Genomic DNA, 20330 nt, shown 5'->3' on the forward strand with positions numbered 1-20330 from the left:
CCGCCCCGCCCCGCGCGCCCCGCGCCGCCGCGCCCCGCCCCCGGCGCCCGCCCCCGGCGCCCGCCCCGCCCCCTGGGGGACCCGGCTGCCCGCGCCCGGGTCCTCCGCCCCCGACGCCCCGGAGCCTCCCCGCCCGCGGGACTCGCGGCCTGGGGGGCTCCGCGCCTCTCCCCCAAAACGACGCTTTATTGCGGCCCTGGCTGTCAAAAGGGCCCCTCGCCTGGAAAGGTGCGAGAGCCGGGCGGGGAGCGCGGAGGCGGTGGGAGCCCCGGCGTCGGGGGCGCTGCCCCCCGATCGGGCACCCGGCCCGTGGCCCGGGCGCCGGCCCGTCGTCCTGGAATTGCCCCTCGCCTGCCCTTCCGGGGCGCCCTGCACCTCGGAATCGCAGCCACGCCGCGGAGGGCAAGTTCTTTTGACCGACGCCCGGCTAGGACAGAAAAGCCCGGGCGCCCCGTCATTAAATAATGGGTCCAGGCGACGGTCGTCAAAAGAGACCAGAGCGAGAGGTAAAGGCGTGAAGGGGAAACTGGAAAATGGGGGGTCCGAGCCGTCACGACCCAAACGCGCCCATTAGTCTCCGGAAGCAGCCAGCGCCACCTGGGAGGGACTCGGGCCAGAGCTCCTAAACGTGCCCTCCTCTGGCCTCAGCGGTCTCCAACGGTTTACAGGAAATGTGGGGGCGCAGGAACGAGTGAGAAGAAGCAATCGGCCAAGTGCTGAATGTGGGGCAGTCCACGGGACAAACGACCCAGTTCCTTCCAGGAAGAAATGGCATAAAAGTGGGGAGTTGATTGGAAAAGACCTACGGGCCTAATAACCAAATACAATTCAGACACCTTGTTCGCGTCCTAAATGAGACAAACCAAGTCTACCCAGACATTTTTTGGGACAGCCAGGGATATGAAACTTTAATTTTTTGCCAATCTGAGTTTTTTTAAAAAAAGCATCTTATTTTTAACTTACATGTCTTACATGTGCTCCCTTGTGAATTGCCTGCTCATAGCTTTTGACCGTTTTTTATTGTATTCACTTCCTTTTTTATTGAGCTATAACATACTTGCCAAAAATTACACACATCATAAGGTACCTAGCAATGATTTTTCACAAATTGAACACACAGGGGAACCAGCAGTCAGATTAAGAAAAGGGTCATCACCAGGCCCCAGAAAGCCCACCTTGGTCCCTTCCCATTTGCTGCATCCCCCCCAAAATTTAGGGGATTCGTTTAGCCTGTTTTTGAACTTTACATAAACAGAATCACACAGGATGACTGTGGCTGGCTTCTTTTGTTCATTGTATTTGTGAGATCCATCTGTGTGGTTGTGTAACTTCTTTACAGATAGGATGTTCTTTATATCTTCGCAAAGCAAATCCTTTGATATACAAGATTTTAGAGGGAAACGGATGTGGCTCAACAGACAGAGCATTCGCCTACCACATGGGAGGTCCAGGGTTCAAGCCCAGGGCCTCCTGGCCTGTGTGATGAGCTGGCCGATGCACAGGACTTATGCGCACAAGGAGTGCTGTGCCGCGTAAGGGAGCCCCAAGCGCAAGGAGTGCACCCCTCAAGGAGAGACGCCCAGCACTGAAAAAGCGCAGCCTGCCCAGGAGTTGCCCAGCACACACAGAGAGCTGACGCAGCAAGATGACGCAATAAAAAGAGACAGATTCCCGAGCCACTGACAAGAACACAAGCGGACACAGAAGAACACACAGCGAATGGACACAGAGAACAGGCAACTGGGGGGGGGGGAATAAAAAATAAAAAAAGATTTTAGAAGATACAGTAGGAGAATGCACTATTGTTATGTACTTTATATTTTTAAAATGGTCATACCTTAGGTTGCTTAAATATATTTAAAGAAGAAACTGTGTATGGCTGTCATCCTAGCAATAAAATCCATGAAAACACAGGCTACATGTGCTAGTTACACTTTTCATTTGCAAAACACATTGAAATTAGTATTTAACTGTTAGACAGGGTTCACATGCATACTTCCAAAATCCTCTCCTGTGCCACTTGTGGTGTTGTGTCGCAGTCGGGGAAGGGGAGCAGTTTATCCAAATAAAATCCCTCCCTCCCTCTTTCCTTCCTTGTAGTGAGGGAGGGGAGTAGTTTATCCAAATAAAATCCCTCTCTCCTTCCCTTTTATTTATTGCTTACTTACTCTGCAGCCAGACATTGTCCTAGGTTCTGTAAATGTTGTTCATGAAGCAGTTTTGAAAAATAACTTTAGCAGTTCTGAAATAAAATAACATCTAATGCCTTCATCTTTTTGCGTGCCTGGTATAATTTGAATGTTTGCCCTGAACGAAATAATTTTTAACGGGGAAAAAAACAACACAAAACCCGCGATAGACTGTAACAGCTCTCTTCACAAGATAATTGCAGGGTTCAAAAACTACATTATTTCCGAGTGTCCTGTAGACGTTGCGACGTGGTAATGAGAGTTTCAAGTTCCCTCGGTCCCTGCGAAGGAAATACTTAGCGCCTCTTTACTACACAACTAATACACGTTCGTGGCAGGAATATCAGAAAAGGCAACTGAGCAAAAAAGGGGAGGAGAAGTGAGAAGTATGTTATTAGTTAAATTAATATCGGTAGATAATTAAGATTTAGACACTGACTACAGCGACAGAGAGCAGCCCTGGGTTTAAACCCAGACCTCCGCGGGGACCTCAAGCCCCGCCCCCGGCCCCGCCCCCGGCCCTCAGTCGCCGGTTTAGTCCCATCTCTCGCGAGAGTACCAGCCGGAAGTCGCGCTGCCTGGGCGGTTGGGGACACACGTGTGCTGGGCTTGGGGCTCCGCTGTGGCTCCGGGGTTCGGCAGAGGAGCAGAGCGGGGGCGTCATGGGGAAGCTGCGCCGGCGGTTCAACGTCAAGGGACGCCAGCAGGCGGCCCCTGGCCCCTCGAAAGGCGACCCCGAGCCGCCCCCAGTGCGGCTGGAACTGGAAGGTAAGGGGTAACGGAGCGGGGCTGACTTCCGGGGGAGGGGTCGCGTAGAGCCTCGCTGCCAGGGCTGGGCTGTAGGGGCCTGGGGCCCTCCGGACTGTGCCCTGCCTCCGCGACCCGGGGACCCCCCCCCCCCCCAATTTCAGACGATACGAAGGCGCGGGTGGGAAGTGCAGGGACAGTCTAGTTTTAACGCTGACTGGAGCAATACCTGGGTGGCTCTTGCAGTGCGTCTGGCCTTATATAGAGTAGCGTGGAGAATTGGGGCCAGAAAGTGAGGCCATTCCATCCACTCCGAGGACTTCGGTTATAATCGGCGTGCCAGCGAGCTGTCACTGTCCTGCTCAGCCCCAGGCTGCTGGACGTTCTGCTCGGACGCTTTTTCCAGTAGAGCGCCTACTGTGTGCTAGGCCTATTCCAGATACCCGGCACAGCAGGGATTTCTTAAGATCCCTACCCTCCTGAGCTTACTTACATGCTTAGGGAGAAGATAGGTGATTGACATGTAAAATACATAGGCTGGTATGTGGGTCTAAGTCCTAAGGAGGTAAAGCAAAACAGGTGGCTGGGGGGATCGCAGGGTTCCGTAGGGCTGCCAAGGAAGGTCTCTCTGAGAAAGGGTTATTTGAGTCAAGACCTGAAAGAAGCCAGAGTGGCTGAGAGCAAAAACGGGAAGCAGATTAGGTAGGGCCGTGGCTTTTCCTTAAGGTGAGATGGGAGCCATGCAAAGGTTTAAAGCAGAGGATGAACACAATATGCGATGAAGTCTTCACAGCGTCACTGTAGCTACCGTGTTGAAGAAAAATGGATGGTGGAGGGAAAAGGTCGAACCAGGGTGATCAGTTAGGAGCTCTTCACTAAGGTAATTGAGGCAAGAATTGATGGTGCTTGGACTGGGGCAGTAGCACCAGGGAAGACGAAGGAGTTGGGTTCTAGATATATTTTGAAGGAGGTGTCAAGATTGCCCCCCCAGGTGTTGGGCCCGGCCACTGGTGAAGGCTGGGGCTGGTTGGCTTGGGTGGGTAAGGGCTCCAGAGTCCAAGAGCTTGGCTTTGGATGTGAGCAGTTGGCGCTGTTAGATACTCACTTAGAGGGTGGTCAGGCAACTGTTGTAATCTGATCCGCAGGAGAGAAAAGTCCAGGCTGGCGATGCGGGTTTGGAGGAGTCTGCGGGTAGGTGGTATTTAAAGTCAGGAGCCTGGCCTGGCTCCCTAAGGGAGTAGCGTGGGTGAGAGGAGAGAGGTCCGAAGACTGAATCCTGGGGCCTGCCCGCGCTGGAGAGAGCAAAAGGAGGAAGAGCCTCCCACAGGAATGGGGGAGAGTGGGAGAGCCTGGTGGTCCTGGAATCAAGGAGAAGGACTCACCCTCTGTGCCAGATGCTGCTGTGGCTCAGAGCCAGAGAAGACACCCATGGACTTGACACGGGGTCACTGATGACCTCCGTGGGGCGAGGCTGGATTGACCAAGCCCGAGGATGTCCTGCAGTCCCCTGAAACGGAACACCTTCCAGCACTGAACTCATCTAGCCACTTGGCTATAAGTGCCGCGAGGGCCAGGCCTAAGAGGACCAGGCAGGTGGAGGCGTTAGGAAAAGGATGGGTCGGCGTTCTGGAAATGGCCAGAGGGAGAAAGCAGCCAGAGCGCCTGGAGAAGCCTGCTTCCCTGCTTCCCCCAGGAAGCGGTGTCCTGTTCCTCGCCCTGGGGTCTTCGCCCTGGGGCCTGGAAGGCGGTAGGAATCTGGAAGTCTGACTTCCCTTCTCCACAGTTTCCCGGATAGGTGGGGAATCGAGGCAGATCACCTGGCACCTCTGCGCCTCGGTGTTCTCCTCTATAAGTGGGGCTGATAGCAGTAGCCGTCCTACCTGCTTTTGGGGATCTGGAGACGATATTGGGAAGATGTGCTTATTTAGTGAAATGAGAATGCTTTGAGAAGTAAAGAAGGCTGTGGAGGAGTACCATATCCTGTGATGGATGTCAGCCCCTCGGCGACTGACAGCAGTGACAGCTCCGAGCAGGCGCGGCACCCCCACGAGGGCGAAGACTCCCGGCTGACCGTTGGAACTGGGTGGTTAGAGCAGAGGGGCCAAGGTCCGTCAGACCCAGAGATAAGGGGAAAATCATCGTTGGAGCAGAAGAGAGGTCTCCCTCTGTCCCCGCTTCGCGGGCTGGAGAGATCTCTTAACAGCGTAAAGCAGATTGCATCCCAGCTTAACACCTTCTAGTGGCTTCTTTTCACACTAAAAATAAAATCCTGGCTCCATACCCGGCACCACTGGGCCCCTGCTCCTTTGTGACCCTCTCCTGCCACTCGCCCTCTCTGGTGCGCTCCATCGGCTTCCTGCCTGCCTCAGGGCGCTGAGCTTCCCCCCTGCTGGACCGCTGCGCACACTCGGGTCTTCCCCTGGCCCCCTGCTCACCTGGCCCCTCCGGCCGGTCACCCCTCGCGTCAGAGCCACCTTCTCTGAGGTGCCTTCCGGACCACCCCAGCCAGGATCGCCACCCACCCCTTATCTATATTCTTATCATTCCCCCCTCCCTGCTTATTTTTTTTCCTACGACACAGCAGTCCTCAAACTTGTTGGTTTCTGGATCCTTCCTTTTATACTTTTTAAAACTGAGGACCCCCAAAGAGAGTGTGGGTTATAGGTATCGACATTTCTCATATTAGAAATTAAAACGGAGAAATTTTTGAAATACAAGGATATATGAGCACATATTCCATTAGCCGTCAGAATTACAAAGTCATTATATAATTTGGAGCCTGTGGAAAACACCACTGTACACCCTTTTTGTTTTTAGAGGAGGTACCAGGTATCAAACCCATGACCTCCTACATGGGAAGCTGGTGCTCAACCACTGAGCTACATCTGCTTCTCTTTTGCTTTTAATTCTCTGTATTTGACAGCTACACAATGGACAGCTTGCATTGCCTGAAATGATCTTGATTGGGTTTGCTGGACGTCTTCTGCCCTTTGTAATATTCACAGAGTCTTAGGAACCCTGTGCATTCAACAAAGGAATCAGATCCTGCCCTGCAGGAAGGCTGGAGAGGAGATGCCAGGCAGTGTACTAGCCAGGGTTCTCTAGGGAGACCCGAGAGGAGATACCTGTGAATTGTTTGAGATTTTATAGAATTGTCTCACGTGACTGGGGGATGCACAGGTCCACATTCCACAGGGCAGGCTGCGCGCCAGGGGCTCCAGCGAAGGTCCTCGTGAATCCCCAGGAGACCCTGGCTGAGTGAAGCAGAGACGGGGGTTCTCTCCCTGAATGCTGACATCAGTTCTTCTTTTAAGGCCTTCATCTCGTTGGATGAAGCATCTCTTATCGCTGACAGCAGTCTCCCCGCTTGGTCGCAGGAACAGGTGTGACCAGCCATGCACGCCGTCAGCTCGCTGAGGATTGAAGTCCGTGAGGTGCCCTTGTGTTACGGTCAGCCCAGTGCTGGCTGGGCCAAACGCCGGGGCACCATCACCTGGCAAAGGTGTCCCCTGAGCCTCTCCATCACAGGCGGGGATAGGTCCTCGCCCAGAGTCTGTGAAAGGTTGAAGCTGAGGAGTGGTGCAATAACCCAATTGTTCGAGAAAGGTCTAGGTCGTCTACTTCCAGCCTACCGTGTTTAAGAATAGACATGATAACTCTCTCCTAAGAGAAAGCCTGCGTTTCTGTATTTACGGAAGTGTCTTTGGCCTCCCTCCTGACAGGGAGCCCACCCTCTGAAGGCTCCATTGCAGTGCTGGCGCAGTCGGAGGCCACCCCCCCTTGGCTGGCTTGCGTGCCGTCTGCCCCCTTCTCCCCCCACACACTGGTGGGGAGCAGGTTCCACCTGCTGCTTCGTGCCGACAGGGCTTCCCAGGCGCCTGCGGCCTCAGCCTTGCGGGGCTGTGGACGAGGCCGGCACACCTTTTCAGGTAAGGAGCCGCTGAAAGGAGTGGACGCGAGCAACGCACTCGTGCTGCCCGGGAAGAAGAAAAAGAAGACAAGAGCTCCTCCCCCGTCCAAGAAGGAGCGGAAGCCTCTAACCAAGAAGGAGAAGAAACTGCTGCAGAAAGTCTTAGAACAGAAGGAGAAAAAGAGCCAGGTATGCCCCGCTCGGTCAGGGCCCGTGCCCAGCTCTCCGGTTTTGGGGGTGGGGGGTGGTCCGCGTCCCACCGACGCGGTCCCTAGAGCAGCGCCTGCCATCAGAACTTCCTGGGATGAGGGAGACGTGCCCCTTCGGCACTGTCCAGTGCAGGAGCCCTGCGGCACTACTGAGCACTTGAAGTCACTTGAAGTGTGGCACGTGCGACTGAGGGAGTGAAGATTTTTAAAAATTTGCAAAGACTGTGTTGTCGAGAGCAGTTTTAGGCTTACAGAAAACCTGTGCAGGAAGTACAGAGAGTTCACTCCCCCACCCCCTGTGTCCACTCTAATTAGCACCCTGCGTTAGGGTGGTACATTTGGTACAACTGATGACCAGTGTCCGTAGGTTATTAGCCACCCAAGTCCATGGTTCACGTTAGGGTCCAGTTCTTTGGTTTCAGCGAATGCAGAATGTCACGTACCCACAACCACAGTATCCCACGGACCAGTTCCCCTGCCCTGAGGGAGGGTCCTCCGTGTGGTCTCACGGCTTGATGGCGCATTTCTTTTTATTGCTGAAGGAACTGAATTTGTTAACTTTACTTCATTTTAATTAGTTTGAATGCAAACAGCCACCCGTGGCTCCCGGCCACCGCATTGGGCTGAAGCTCTAGAGCTTTCGGGCCCACCCGGGAGGGGCCCCTCGAGGCCTCTGCTGTCTGGTGCGTTTCCACTCTTCAGGCCACAGCCTGTCTGCTGGAGGGGCTGCGGAGCGACACGCTCGCTTTCTTTTTTTTTTTTTTAATTAATAATTTTATGTTATTTATATTGGTCAGCCAAAGGGGAGCTGATGCAAAATACCAGAGATCTGTTGGTTTTTATCTAGGGTGTTTATTTGGGGTAGAAGCTTAGAGGCCATAAAGCGTAAGTTACTTCCCTCACCAAAGTCTGTTTGCCACATGTTGGGGCAGGATGGCTGCCAACGTCTGCCAGGGTTCGGGCTTCTCAGGTTCATCTCTTCTGGGGGCTTCCCGGGTTCCTCTTTTCTGGGGGCTTGTTTCTCTCCAGGCTCAGCGCCTCTGCTCTCTCCACAGCGCCAGCTGTAGACTTAGGTGACCGGCTCTGTCTCTCTCCTGGGCTCGATTCTCTCTGAGCTCAGCTGATCTGCTCCTCCGTGTGCTTACTTCCCGGGCTCCAGCTCAAAACTCCAACCTCCCTTCTCTGTGGTGCTGTTTTTCTGTTAGTCCTGCACAAGGGTACGGGGATTCATTGTCCTACTGACATGGCCCAATCCAAGCCTTAATCCTTTTTTTTTTTTTTTTTAATTTCTCTCCCCTTCCCCCTAGTTGTCTGCTCTCTGTGTCCATTCGCTGTGTGTTCTCCTGTGACTGCTTCTATCCTTATCAGCGGCACCAGGAATCTGTGTTTCTTTTTGTTGTGTTATCCTGTTGTGTCAGCTCTCTGTGTGTACAGCGCCATTCTTGGGCAGGCTGGACTTTGTTACGTGCTGGGCGGCTCTCCTTACGGGGTGCACTCCTTGCATGTGGGGCTCCCCTATGCGGGGGCCACCCCTGCGTGGCAGGGCACTCCTCGCGTGCATCAGCACTGCACATGGGCCAGCTCCACACGGGTCAAGGAGGCCCAGGGTTTGAACCACGGACCTCCCATGTGGTAGACGGACGCCCTAACCACTGGGCCAAGTCCGCTTCACTTAATCCTTATTTAATCAAGTAAATTTCTGAATCCAATATAATCTAATATACCCAGAGGCCAATACTTATTTTTGGAATTGATAAATAATGCCAAACTGCTGCATTATTTATTTCTTAACTTTATTCTAGAGGATTTCAAACTCTTTCCTTAATGTTTCTCATTGAGGTAAAATTCACATAACATAACTCGAAGTTTTAACCATTTAAAGTATACAGTTCAGTGGCTTTTGGTATATTCAGAATTGTGCAGCCATCACCACAGTCAGGCTTAGATCATGTTCATGTCCCAGAGAAGTAACCCCCGCCCCTCTAAACCCTCACTCCCAGTCCCCGCGGTGCTCCCAGCCCTAGGCGACCGCTAAGGAACGTCTTCAGTATTGTCACGTCTTCAGTAAGTGGTAAAATTCCAAGTCTCTTGTAGATGCTCCCCCCCCTTCTTCCCTTGTAATTTACTGGTTGGAAAGTGGGGTTGCTGGTCTAGTAGTTTCTTACAGTCTAGATTCTTTTGCTTGCATCTCACGGTGTAACCTTACTTGCTTGCTTTCTCAATTCCTGAAAACTGGCTTTTGGATCCAGGGCCGTGGTTCTCCAGCAGGCCATGTCCGGAGACGCTTTTTGATCTCACGTCTATGAGAAAGGGCAGGGGGTGGCATGACCTCCAGTGGACGGAGGCCGGGGCTGCCACTGCTTGTCCAGCCATGCACAGGGCACACCCCACCACAAACAGTGGGACCCAAAAAGACTGCGAAACCCTGCAACAGTTTTCGTGAGATTCACATTGCACTTTGGGCAGGGCTCCCTCCCCTGGGTGCTGGGTGCTTCTCCGGGAAGCAGGTCTCTCTTTAGCAGCTGCTGCTCAGTGCCCAGATCTTAGCAGAGGGCTAGAGCCTTTTTCCATCCTGCTCAGGGGTTCTCCCCACTGCCCTGCACCTTGCTTTGTCAGGTCGTGAGCTTTGTGCACTGAAGTGTATCTAAAGCATGTACACACGGTTACAAAAATGATACAGCAAAAATTCACAGGCACCTCAGCCAGGTGGAAGAATTCAGGGGGCCTGTGAGCCCACAGAGAGCTGCCATCCCCTGGGCCTGCCAGGGGGCATTGCGTCACACAAACAGGCCATCATTTATCGACTCAGCATCCTGCTGGTGGACACCTGGGGAGTCCATCATTTCCCACTGTAAACAGTGGGGCAGAGACGCCTTGCGTGTAGCAAAGGGCTGAGAAAGTCCCCCCCCCCCCCGCGCTCACTGCTGCTGCCATAAGAACAGCACGCCCCCGCAGAGGTGCACGTTGACATTGATTTTGAAAAGACTCCTGGTGATAGCGATGCCATAATTTTATTTAGAGTCTCACTTCCTTTCTGAAGCAGGTGTTCTGATGTCAAATGTCTAACCCACACGTCTCCTCCCCCAGCGAGCAGAGATGCTGAAGAAACTGAGTGAAGTCCAGGCTCCCGAAGCCGAGATGAAACTGCTTTACACCACGGCCAAGCTGGGCACCGGGCCCCGCATGTATTGCGCCAGAGAGTGAGTCCGCCGGCCCGAAGCCCTTCCCCCAGAACCCCGCGGTGGGTGCTGACGGGCCCCGGGCGCTGCACACCTTAAGACCACACCCTCGAGGTGCTCCACGGGGCTGGAGGCGCCAGTGGGCAGAGTCCACGGGCGCAGCGGCCTGCAGCGCCTGGGGCGGCGAAGCAGCCTGCTGCGGCGGTTCTGGTATTCTCCTGCAACGGGGCGTCCTGCTTTGCAGGTTTTTCAGCTTTTGCCCAGATGATTAGGCCAGAAAGTGTGGCCAGGTGCTCAGGGGCTAGCTTTGGCCCGAAGACGTGTTTTGTGCCGCTCCCTTAGTGTTCATGAGCGATTTGGACCGTGTGCCCACGTTTCAGAATAGGAGAGCTCACGTTACAATCCCCGGTTGGTCGCGGCCAGTTGGGTGATCCGGCCCCGCCAGCCTCACGTCCCCGCAGAGCGGCAGTCAGCGGGTGCGGTGGGTGCCAGCCCCGCTCGACGAGCCTGTGTGCCCCCGCTCCATGGACCCCCACCCCTGCCACCCGGCCTGCTCGCGTACGTCCCTGCAGGCTGGTCTCTGCCCGCGTTGCCATTCACTCCGCGACTCCCCGGGGGTCCCAGGACCTGGCAGTAGGGCCGTGCAAGGATGACGAAGCCCCTTCCCTCGCCGAGCGCGCCTGCTCGTAGGGGGCCGGGCGATAAGCAAACGATTAAGAGCGAACCTGGTGCTGGGGAATACGAAGCCGCCGAGAGAGCTCAGGAGAGGCTGGGGCGGCGTCCAGGGCTCCGTGGTCAGGGCGGTCGCCCGGCGTAGCGTGAGGGCAGCGCTGCCCGCGGGGAGGGGTTACGGGGTCCAGCAGGTGCAGAGGCCCTGCTGAGGGAAGGGGCGTGCCGTGTGAGCCCTGACCCCCAGGCCTGCGGGGGCGGCCACGGCCGGTCCTGGGCCCCCGGCGCCTGACGTTCCCCCTCCTCCCGGCAGGAAGCCCGATGCAGCCGCAGCCCCGGGTCAGAAGATCAGCAGCCTCGGCGGGGCCCACCGGAAGCGCCACCGGCAGTCGGAAGAGGAGGAGTCCGAGTCCTCAGACGAGTCGGAGGCCACCGAGGCCAAGGCTGCCGGTCAGACGGAGGAGACTGGCGCGGGGACGCTGGCCGTGCGTTTGCCGCCAGTGCCGCCAGAGGCCAGGGACGAGAGCCCGGTGCCCAGCAGCCAGCCCGGCCAGGCCAGAACCCCCGCCGCTCCCCGCGCCCCTCCGGCCAGGCCCCCGGCGCAGCCCGCCATCTTCGTCCCCGTGGACCGCTCCCCCGAAATGCAGGTTCGTGGCGCCCGGGCCTGCAGCTGGGGACCTGGACCTGGGCTAGAGCGGCCCGGGGCCGAGGGCGAAGAGAGGCCGTCCTGGTGGTTCACACCCCCTGCCTCGGTGTCCCCATCTGGGAAAGGGCAGAGTAAGCGTCCCCCTCTTGTAGGCTGCCGCACAGATCGCAGCGTGAATGCACGTGAGGACGTGCTTGGGACAGGGCCTGGGGGGTGGCTGTCGGTGCCGTGTCGGCACGTTTTGTCACCGTCGCCGTCAGCTCCTGCGTGGGTCCTGGCCAGGCACGATTTGACCCGGAGGCGAGTCCGCTTCTGCCACTCTCCAGCTCGCTTCCTGAGCTGTGGTTCTTGGCCTGTAAAGTGGGGGTGCTCCTTCTGCCTCAGTTTCCTCATCCGGTAAACAGGGACCACACTAGGTTGTCACAAGCGTTTGAGGGCCGGCGCCGAGCAAACCCGCACAGCGTGGTTCTCCCTGTCTCATCTCGGGGTGGGCGTGAGGTTTCGGTGACGTCGCGGGTGCCGCAGGGCCGCCTGGCTGGTGGCGTGCTCGGTGCAGGGACGCTGGTGGTTCCTGCCATCGGGTGGGGGAGACCGACCTCAGCCAACAGTGCTGTAAACAGGGCCGGGAGCCAGGCAGGATGGGGCCGCGCACAGCACAGGCATCCTTGGGGAGGGGGCGTCAGGAGCGAGAGCTGAAGGGTGCGCAGGAGCCGAGAGAGGGGCCCATTCCACACCGAGAGCCGCGCGAGCAAAGGCCCTGGGGCAGGAGGGCCCTAGGCCCCCAGAGAGGCTGCTTCAGGCCGAACGCTGGACTGTGACAGCGGGTGAGCGGGCGAGGAAGTCTGGAGGGGGAGGTACGGGGCATCGCGGCAAACGGGAATAAGTGCCGCTGACCGGATTTGTACTTGGAGTGCCCGCGAGCGTGTGAAGCAGCCGTCACGTGAGGTCAGGGCTGCCAGCCAGCCCCGGCGTGCCAGCACCTTCCCACCACAGGCTCACTCCTCGGTGCCGTCTGGCAGCAGGCGGCGGTGGGGTAGCTGCGGGGATCCTGCTTCCTGCATCATCCGGGGTCGTGGGCGCCTTCGGGGGCTCCAGTGCCCTGATGTTTGACCACGTACATACTCCCCGCAGTATTGCACTAGGCTCGCCTGTTCCTGTGACGGGAAGCACATCACGTGTTTTTCTGCAGTTTGCTTTTGGGAGTCAGTGCTGTGTTCCTAAGCATTATCCACGTGATGCGTCAGCGTGAGGTTCATTCTTTTTTTTTTGCCCCAGCACTGGAGTAGTCCGTTGTGTGACTCATCCATAGTTTAAGGACCCTTCCACTGATGGGCATTCGAGTTGCTTTAGTTTTTTGCTCATCGTCATTGTCCTGTTAAACCTCCTGGCCCTTCTCGTGGGCACATGTGGACAGCTTCTCTGGGGCAGTGATTGCAAACCGGAAATCCCAACCCATCCCTGGGTCATGAAGTGACCAGGCTTTTTTGGTTTTACACAAATGGAGTGGAATAGAATAGGAATAGAGCAGGATAAAACACACTAGCACGTGTCACGGAGCGGGATACACGTTGGTTCACATGAGTGTGTGTGTGTGTGGACTGAGCCACGCTGTAAAATGTGTTTCTTCCCATGGGTTGCAGGGGAAAAATGTGTGAAAGCCACTGCTTCTAAGTACACACCCGGGTGACGACTTGCCGGGTGGCACGTCCTCGCCTTTAATAAAATTAGCACCTGCTTTCCTGCCCAAGCAGCGGTGCCACAAGCGGAGGCCCCCAGCTCCAGCCAAGGGTGCCCGTTTCTCGGGGGCTTCCCTGAGCCACGTCCGGAGGATGCTGGCCCATGCGTGACTCCTCTGTCCCCCTCCCCACCTGTCTTCCCCCGGCCTTGCGCGGCTGCCACCGTCCCAGGACGCTCTGAGTCGGCTTCTTCTCTCCCCAGGAAGAGCGGCTAAAGCTGCCGATCCTCTCGGAGGAGCAGGTGATCATGGAGGCGGTGGCCGAGCACCCCGTGGTCATCGTGTGCGGCGAGACGGGCAGCGGGAAGACCACGCAGGTGCCGCAGTTCCTCTACGAAGCGGGCTACGGCAGGTGGGCGCCATCACGGGGCTGCCTCGTGGCGCGTCGAGCGGTCCGTGGGGCCCCAGGGTCACCCCGTGGGGCCCCAGGGTCACCCCGCTGGGCTGCCGGGGCTCGGCACGTGGTCGCGCTCGCCACTCCATTTACTGCGGTGGAAGGACACGAAGCCCAGGCAGCAGAAGGAGGGGGGCACGGGACGGGTCTGGAGGGAGCCACGCGGGTTCCCCGTGGGGTCACACAGGCCACACCTCACCCCCCGGCGATGAGGGTCCCAGCACAGGGGGAACGTCCCGGTCAGCACCCCTCGGTTTCCTGGGGCCCCCTGGGCCCCTTCAGCAGAGACCATGTTGTTGGTGCCAGGAATCCACGCACAGGGGACCCCCTTACCAGCTGGGGAACAGGGCGCCCTCCCGAAATCCACGTTCCCTCCCAAAATCCATGTCCCCTCCCAATATCCACCTTCCCTCCCGAAGCCAAGGTTTTCCGGGGAGCCCAGAACCCCACAGGCTGTCCCCTCGGTGGGGTCCCACGTCTTGCATCTAGAGGGGCATGGGCATGGCTGGGGCAGCCCAAGCCCTGGGCCCTGTCTCAGCAGCTGCGCCTGAGCCGTGAGCGGCGCCCGCCTGCTGGCTCCTCGGCCGCGCCCTGCTGCCCCAGGCCTCGTCTTGGCGTGTGCCGTTCTGCCCCAGGTGGGGTGCCTCAGGTGCTTGACTTTGGGACCAACAGCTAGGCTGGACTTGCTAACGTGTGCTCCCCCAATCCCCAGCGAGAACAGCGTCATCGGTGTCACAGAGCCACGCCGAGTGGCCGCCGTGGCCATGTCCCAGCGAGTGGCCAAGGAGATGAATCTGTCCCAGCGGTGAGGCACCTTCTGGGGCGGGCTGGGGGTGGCGGGGAGCGTGTGGCATCGCCCAGGGCAGGGACACCCGCCGAGCAGGTTGCAGGCCTTGTCCAGTTGGGCGGGGGTGGGTCTCGGGTGAAGGCGCCGCCTCTGCACCCTAGCGCAGGGTCCCCACGACCCAGGGGCCTTCCTGCACCCTGGACAACGGAGCAGCCTGGGCGAGGGGCGCGGGGCAGAGAGGTCACCTGCCGCATCCTCGGCTCACATCACACACTACACAGAGGGGCCAGGTGGCCCAGAGCAGCACGTGGCTGGACTGAGGTGCCACCCGATGCGTCCTTAGCCTTGATGAGCTGATCTGAAGCTCGGGTCCCAGAAGGCAGAGCCTGTCCTGGTGGTACGGGTGTCGGACTTGCCTTTGCCAGCAGCCAGAGCCAAGGCAGCGCCGGGCTTGGCGTAGAGCCTCCTGGCGCGTTTGTGACGCGGTGCCCGGCCCAGTGTGCACCGGCGCAGGCAGCTGGACGAAGCGACGCGTTTGCTCTGGCCTCATCCCGAAGGCCCAAGCACGGGAGAGGGAAGCGGGGCTCCTCCCGCCGCCCGTTGGTCAGAACCACCGAGCAGCCCCACTGTGCGCCCAGCCTGGCCGGGGCCCTGAGGCTCCAGCACAGCGGTGCAGAGGCGCCCTCCCCCGCGCCCCGCGCTGGCCTGCCGGGTGGGGTGCCTGTTGGGTCTGCGGGTTCTGTGGACACGGGGCCCGGGAGGAAGGAAAGCGAAGCAGGGCGCCCCGCCCCAGCTGCTCCCCGCCACGTGTCCTGAGATGCCCTGTGCGCACGGCAGACTCGCGCCCGTCTGTCGCTGTCTTTTCCATAAATGGTAGCGCTCTGTCCACACCTTGCTGCGTCTTGCCAGTTTTGTCTAATATTTCTTTAAAACACTTGAGGTTCTGCCTCACCCTCAAGAGAAAGGAGAAGAAAGCCTTGTGTGTTGAGCTTGCAAGCACGTCCCTAGGTAGAGAGGTTCGCAGTGTGACCCGCACACCCTCGGACCTGACGGTGGTTGTCGTCCCCCGGCCCCTTGGCCCACCTACAGACGCCAGGGTGTTCACAGCGAAGCTCGGGCCTCCCGTCACCTCCCACGGCAGCTCCTCATGCAGGGTGGGAGGGCGCTGGGCGGGGAGGGGCCGCGCCGTCACCCCTAGCTCCCGCGAGAACTCTTTCTGGTCTTTCATCAAAAGCCTTTCCCTCCAGCCAGGGTCTCTGCGGCATGTGCGCGGCGTGGCCGTTAACGCCTGAACAGCTCCCCTCGCCAGCCCCGCGTGCCAGAGGGAGAGCGAGCTGGGGAGGTGCGGCGCTGGTGGACCCTGCCCACACGCCACACCCCGCACCCACAGGTCTCCCCGCCCTGGGGGCCCCTCCTGCCCTGAGTCACTGCCTCTCCCCAAAGGGTCGTCTCCTACCAGATCCGGTACGAAGGCAACGTGACCGAGGACACCAGGATCAAGTTCATGACAGACGGCGTCTTGCTCAAAGAGATCCAGAAGGTCGGTTGCTGGTCTCATGAGCAAGGGAACAAGCAGCCAGCATGCCACCTGCTGGCAAAGGGTGTCGCACACTTTGTGGCTGTGTGGCCTCGGGCAAGTTACTTAACCCCTTCGAGCCATTTCTCGATCTGTAAGTGCCTCCTTTCTCATAGACGCACGTGGAAGCTGAAGGTATATAAAGTAGGCAGATAGCCTAGAGCAGTGCCCCGTACCCCCGGTGCCTCTTAGACGTGAGCCCGCGCTTCAGAGCCTGCATGCTCACCCAGCGGGGCCCCAGGCGCAGCGGTGCGTCGGAGGCAGCGGCAGGCTGGGCGCAGCACCGTTGTCCTCGCAGACCGCCTGGTCCAGAGGGGAGACGCGACCCCGTTGTGGCGCTGTGCCCACTGTAGATGGGACAGCCCAGGCAGGGGGCCTGGTCGGAGCCGCAGCGAGTCCTCACTACCCAGCCCTGCAGAGCTGTGTTCCGGGCGTCTGTGCGTAGGACGGGAGGCTCAGCCGCGCCCCCCGCTGCCAGTAGACCCACTTGGGCCTCAGGGAGGTCCACAGGGAGGCCAAGCGTCCTGGGACCTCAGCCCATCGGGGGTGGCCCGAGTGTCCCAGCGTGTGCCGGCTCAGGTGGCCAGCCCGCGGGGGCAGGGGCAGGGACAGCCCCGGCGCCGAGTGGTCCTGCCTCCCCCGGCTCAGGGGCCCACGGCCCCCCCCCGCCCTGGCACCTGCTCTTGGCCGCTGGGTTCCGGTAAACAGGAGCCCCCGTCTCTCCGGCTTTTTCTCCACACATGGTGCTCACTGATCTTTGGACTTTAACGGTCTTCGACATCTCACCGTGACCCCATTCTTATCCCATTTTACAGACGAGGAAACCGAGGCCCAGGGAGATCAAGTGACTCGCCTGAGGCCACGGGGCCGGGAAGGGGCTGGACCGGGGTGGGCTCCCAGGCCACGCGGCTCCAGGAACCTCCTCGCGGTCGGGGGCAGCAGCAGGTTTAGGGACAGAGAGCAGCCGCGTCGGCCCAGGCCCCGGCTGGGACCCCGAACCGGCTCTGACCCCATGACCTCTGCCCCCAGGACTTCCTGCTGCTGAAGTACAAGGTGGTGGTCATCGACGAGGCCCACGAGCGGAGCGTCTACACCGACATCCTCGTCGGCCTCCTGTCCCGCATCGTGTGTCTCCGGGCGAAGGTGAGCGGGAGGCGGGGTGCTGGGTGGGCTGCGCACCCGGCAAAGGCCACCCTGCAGGCGCTCGGGCTCCACGATACACGTCTGGCTGCGCCCTGGGCTGCGCTGCGACGGTCTCCTGAGGCTGGGCCCCCTGCCCGCCCTGGTGAAAAGAGCTCCTTGTGAACCCACCTGCCGCACCAGTGTGGGGCTCCTGACTCCAGCAAGGAGTGGGTGTTCGGTGGGCCCCGTGGGACCTGACCCTGGAACGGCCCAGAGTGGGAGGCCCTGGCCGAGGCCCTTTGCCCCCCGGCGCTGAGCTGCCAGCCCAGCATCAGCTTCTCCCTTGTCGGAACCCCGGGGGGACGTGGCCTCCCGCCCTCCCCCAGCCCCCGATCAGGCTAAAGCCGACCTCAGGGGGCAGCCGGGTCGAGGGGGCAGCCGGGTCGAGGGCGCAGCTAGGGAGGGCTCCGTGGGGCAGTCCTCTTCCAGCCCCCCCAGTCCTGCTGAGAAGTTGCTGCTCACGCTCGGCCTAGTTCTCCAAGTGCAGGGTGTTCACCCAGCAGGTGCCAGCTGCGTGCTTGCTGAGTGCCCGCCGAGTGCCTGCGTGTGCCTGCATGTGCTTGCCGAGTGCCTGCGTGTGCCTGTGTGTGCTTGCCGAGTGCCCGCCGAGTGCCTGCGTGTGCTTGCCGAGTGCCTGCCGTGTGCCTGCGTGTGCTTGCCGAGTGCCTACGTGTGCCTGCGTGTGCTTGCCGAGTGCCTGCCGTGTGCCTGCGTGTGCTTGCCGAGTGCCTGCGTGTGCCTGCGTGTGCTTGCCGTGTGCCCAGCATGTGCTTGCCGAGTGCCCGCCGTGTGCCTGCATGTGCTTGCCGAGTGCCTGCGTGTGCCTGCGTGTGCTTGCCGTGTGCCCGGCATGTGCTTGCCGAGTGCCCGCCGAGTGCCTGCGTGTGCTTGCCGAGTGCCCGCCGAGTGCCTGCGTGTGCTTGCCGAGTGCCTGCCATGTGCCTGTGTGTGCTTACCATGTGCCTGCCGTGTGCCAGTCGCGTGCTTGCCGTGTGCCTGCCATGTACCTGCCGTGTGCTTGCCGTGTGCTGGGCTCTGTCCCCGTCATGGACGAAGCAGGCAAAACTGCCTGTCCTGGTGGAGCTTCCGCTTTACACATGGCGACAGGCAAGAGGCCAGCTCGGGAGGTCTGTGAGCCGGTGGAGGACAAAGCTGGGAAGGACAGGCAGACAGCAGGGAGAGGCGGAGGGCTGGGGGGCCTCCCTGAGAAGGGTGCAGGGTGGGCCCAGCAGGGGCACAGGCCATGGGGCTGCCATGGCAGCAGCCTTCTGTGACCAGCAGCGCGTGGCCCTCTACCTCTGGCTTCTCTGCCAGCCACTGCTTGCATGGCCCTGCCCCATGGGACAATATCAGCACCCCGTGCCATTTTGTGGCTGAATCACAATCCCCTGTACAGACAGGCCGTTCTGACTACCCGTTCATCAGCGGATGGCCGTCTGGGCGGTTGTCCGCTCTCTGGCTGCTGTGAAGGGCGTTGGTATGGCTTTCCATGTAGAAACTTCCGTGTGGGCCCGCGTAGCCGCTCCTCTTGGCCACGACCCAGGAGCGAGGGTTCTGTGTCGGGCGGTACTCCTGTTTAACCCTGTGAGGACTGCCTTGGCTTCCTCGCATCTCTGCCAGCCGCCGTCGTCTGCTTTGGCGGGGACCCCTGGTGGGCCTGGGCGTCCCTGAGTGCCTTTCGGGGACTGTCACAGAGCCCAGAGGGCGCGGCGGGGGGGAGCGCCAGGAGGTGGGTGGGAGCAGGGGAGGGTCCCTGTGGGAACGGGCCTGGGGCCTGGACCGGGCGGGGCCCCCGGCCTCGGGATCCCCCACGTCCCCGAGGAGCCGGCAGCTGCGGGGCGTGGGTTTACGTGCAGCAAGACGCAGCTTCCAAGGGCCTGAGAGCAGAGCCCAGTGGCTCAGCCGCTGCTTCCGAGGGGCCACCTCCAGAGAACGAAGACAGCTACCTGAACCTCAGGGACAGACGGACGGACAGGGCCAGGGCAGGCCTGGCGGGAGCCGACAGCAGCCGCGCCCCTCGGCTGGGCGGGGCCGGTGTCCCCCACCCACCTCGGCCCTTTCGAGCTCCACTTTGGGGGCTTTTAAACCTCTTAAACCACCCCCTGGGGGAGGCAGGTCTGCCGGCAGCTCGCTTTTCCCAGGGGTCTTTGGCAAGCGGAGCTGGGCTGGGGCTGGAGGGCAGGAACAGCCCCTCGGCCTGGCCGGCCGCCGTCACCAGGGCTCTGCCGTCCACAGAGGAGCCTGCCACTGAAGCTGCTCATCATGTCGGCCACGCTGCGGGTGGAGGACTTCACCCAGAACCAGCGGCTCTTCGCCCGGCCGCCCCCGGTCATCAAGGTAAGGGTAGCAGCCTCCGGAAGGCGCAGCCCGCTGCCAGGGCCGGGCCAGGGCCGGAACCTCGCTTCCCCACATGGGCCATGAGCGGCACTCGAGAGGTGCAGGGGCCTGGTGGCACCGTGGAGGCTGCCCGGCTCACCCAGGAGGGCCGAGGAGGGGGCGCCCCCGGCACCCGCAGCCCCCCTGCTCTCCCGTAGGTGGAGTCCCGGCAGTTCCCGGTGACCGTGCACTTCAACAAGCGGACGCCGCTGGAAGACTACAGCGGAGAGTGCTTCCGGAAGGTCTGCAAGATCCACCGGCTGCTGCCCGCGGGTGAGGCCCTGGCAAGAGGCCGAGGGGCCGCCTCCCCCCAAGCCCCTGGGCAGGGCCCACCTCCAAGTGGGCCGAAAAGTCTCCTGAGCTTGCCGTGTCTCGGTGTCCCCACCGCTCCAGTGTTCACGGCTCCTGCCCGCCCCGTTCAGCCCATTTGCCAAGAGGCTCTCGTGACTGGCCCTGGGGGTGCCTGCAGGCGGAGAGGGGAGGGCGCATGTGGGCCCTGGGGGGTGCCTGCGAACCATGGGGGCGTCTACAGGCCCTGGGGGTGCCTGCGAGCCATGGGGGCACCTGGGGGCACAGGTGTGCGCAGGTCCAGGCAAGGCCCAGCATTCAGCCTGGGTGCCCATGGTTTTTGCAATGCCCCGTGGCACGCACAGGATTATTTTCCTAGTATTTTAAGAGGCTTCTGGACCCTGCTCCCTGGTGTCATGGTTCTTTTTGGGTTCAGGTTGTCC

At 60.0% G+C, this 20330-nt stretch overlaps 1 protein-coding gene across 1 annotated transcript in view; it reads left to right on the top strand.

The window, feature by feature from the left end:
- Positions 1 to 2752: 2752 nt before the first annotated feature.
- DHX37 (DEAH-box helicase 37) overlaps positions 2753 to 20330 on the top strand; it is a 36391-nt gene continuing 18813 nt past the window's right edge. Inside the window, exons 1-10 of the mRNA XM_058281222.1 lie at positions 2753 to 2957; positions 6866 to 7035; positions 10143 to 10255; positions 11217 to 11550; positions 13488 to 13636; positions 14391 to 14483; positions 15909 to 16005; positions 17071 to 17184; positions 19459 to 19560; positions 19758 to 19872. Of these exons, the coding sequence (XP_058137205.1) occupies positions 2852 to 2957; positions 6866 to 7035; positions 10143 to 10255; positions 11217 to 11550; positions 13488 to 13636; positions 14391 to 14483; positions 15909 to 16005; positions 17071 to 17184; positions 19459 to 19560; positions 19758 to 19872 (1393 nt within the window). The 5' untranslated portion in view covers positions 2753 to 2851. The remainder of the gene's footprint in view (positions 2958 to 6865; positions 7036 to 10142; positions 10256 to 11216; positions 11551 to 13487; positions 13637 to 14390; positions 14484 to 15908; positions 16006 to 17070; positions 17185 to 19458; positions 19561 to 19757; positions 19873 to 20330) is intronic.

This window comes from Dasypus novemcinctus, chromosome 19 (assembly GCF_030445035.2).
Source record: "Dasypus novemcinctus isolate mDasNov1 chromosome 19, mDasNov1.1.hap2, whole genome shotgun sequence".
Lineage (NCBI taxonomy): Eukaryota > Metazoa > Chordata > Mammalia > Cingulata > Dasypodidae > Dasypus > Dasypus novemcinctus.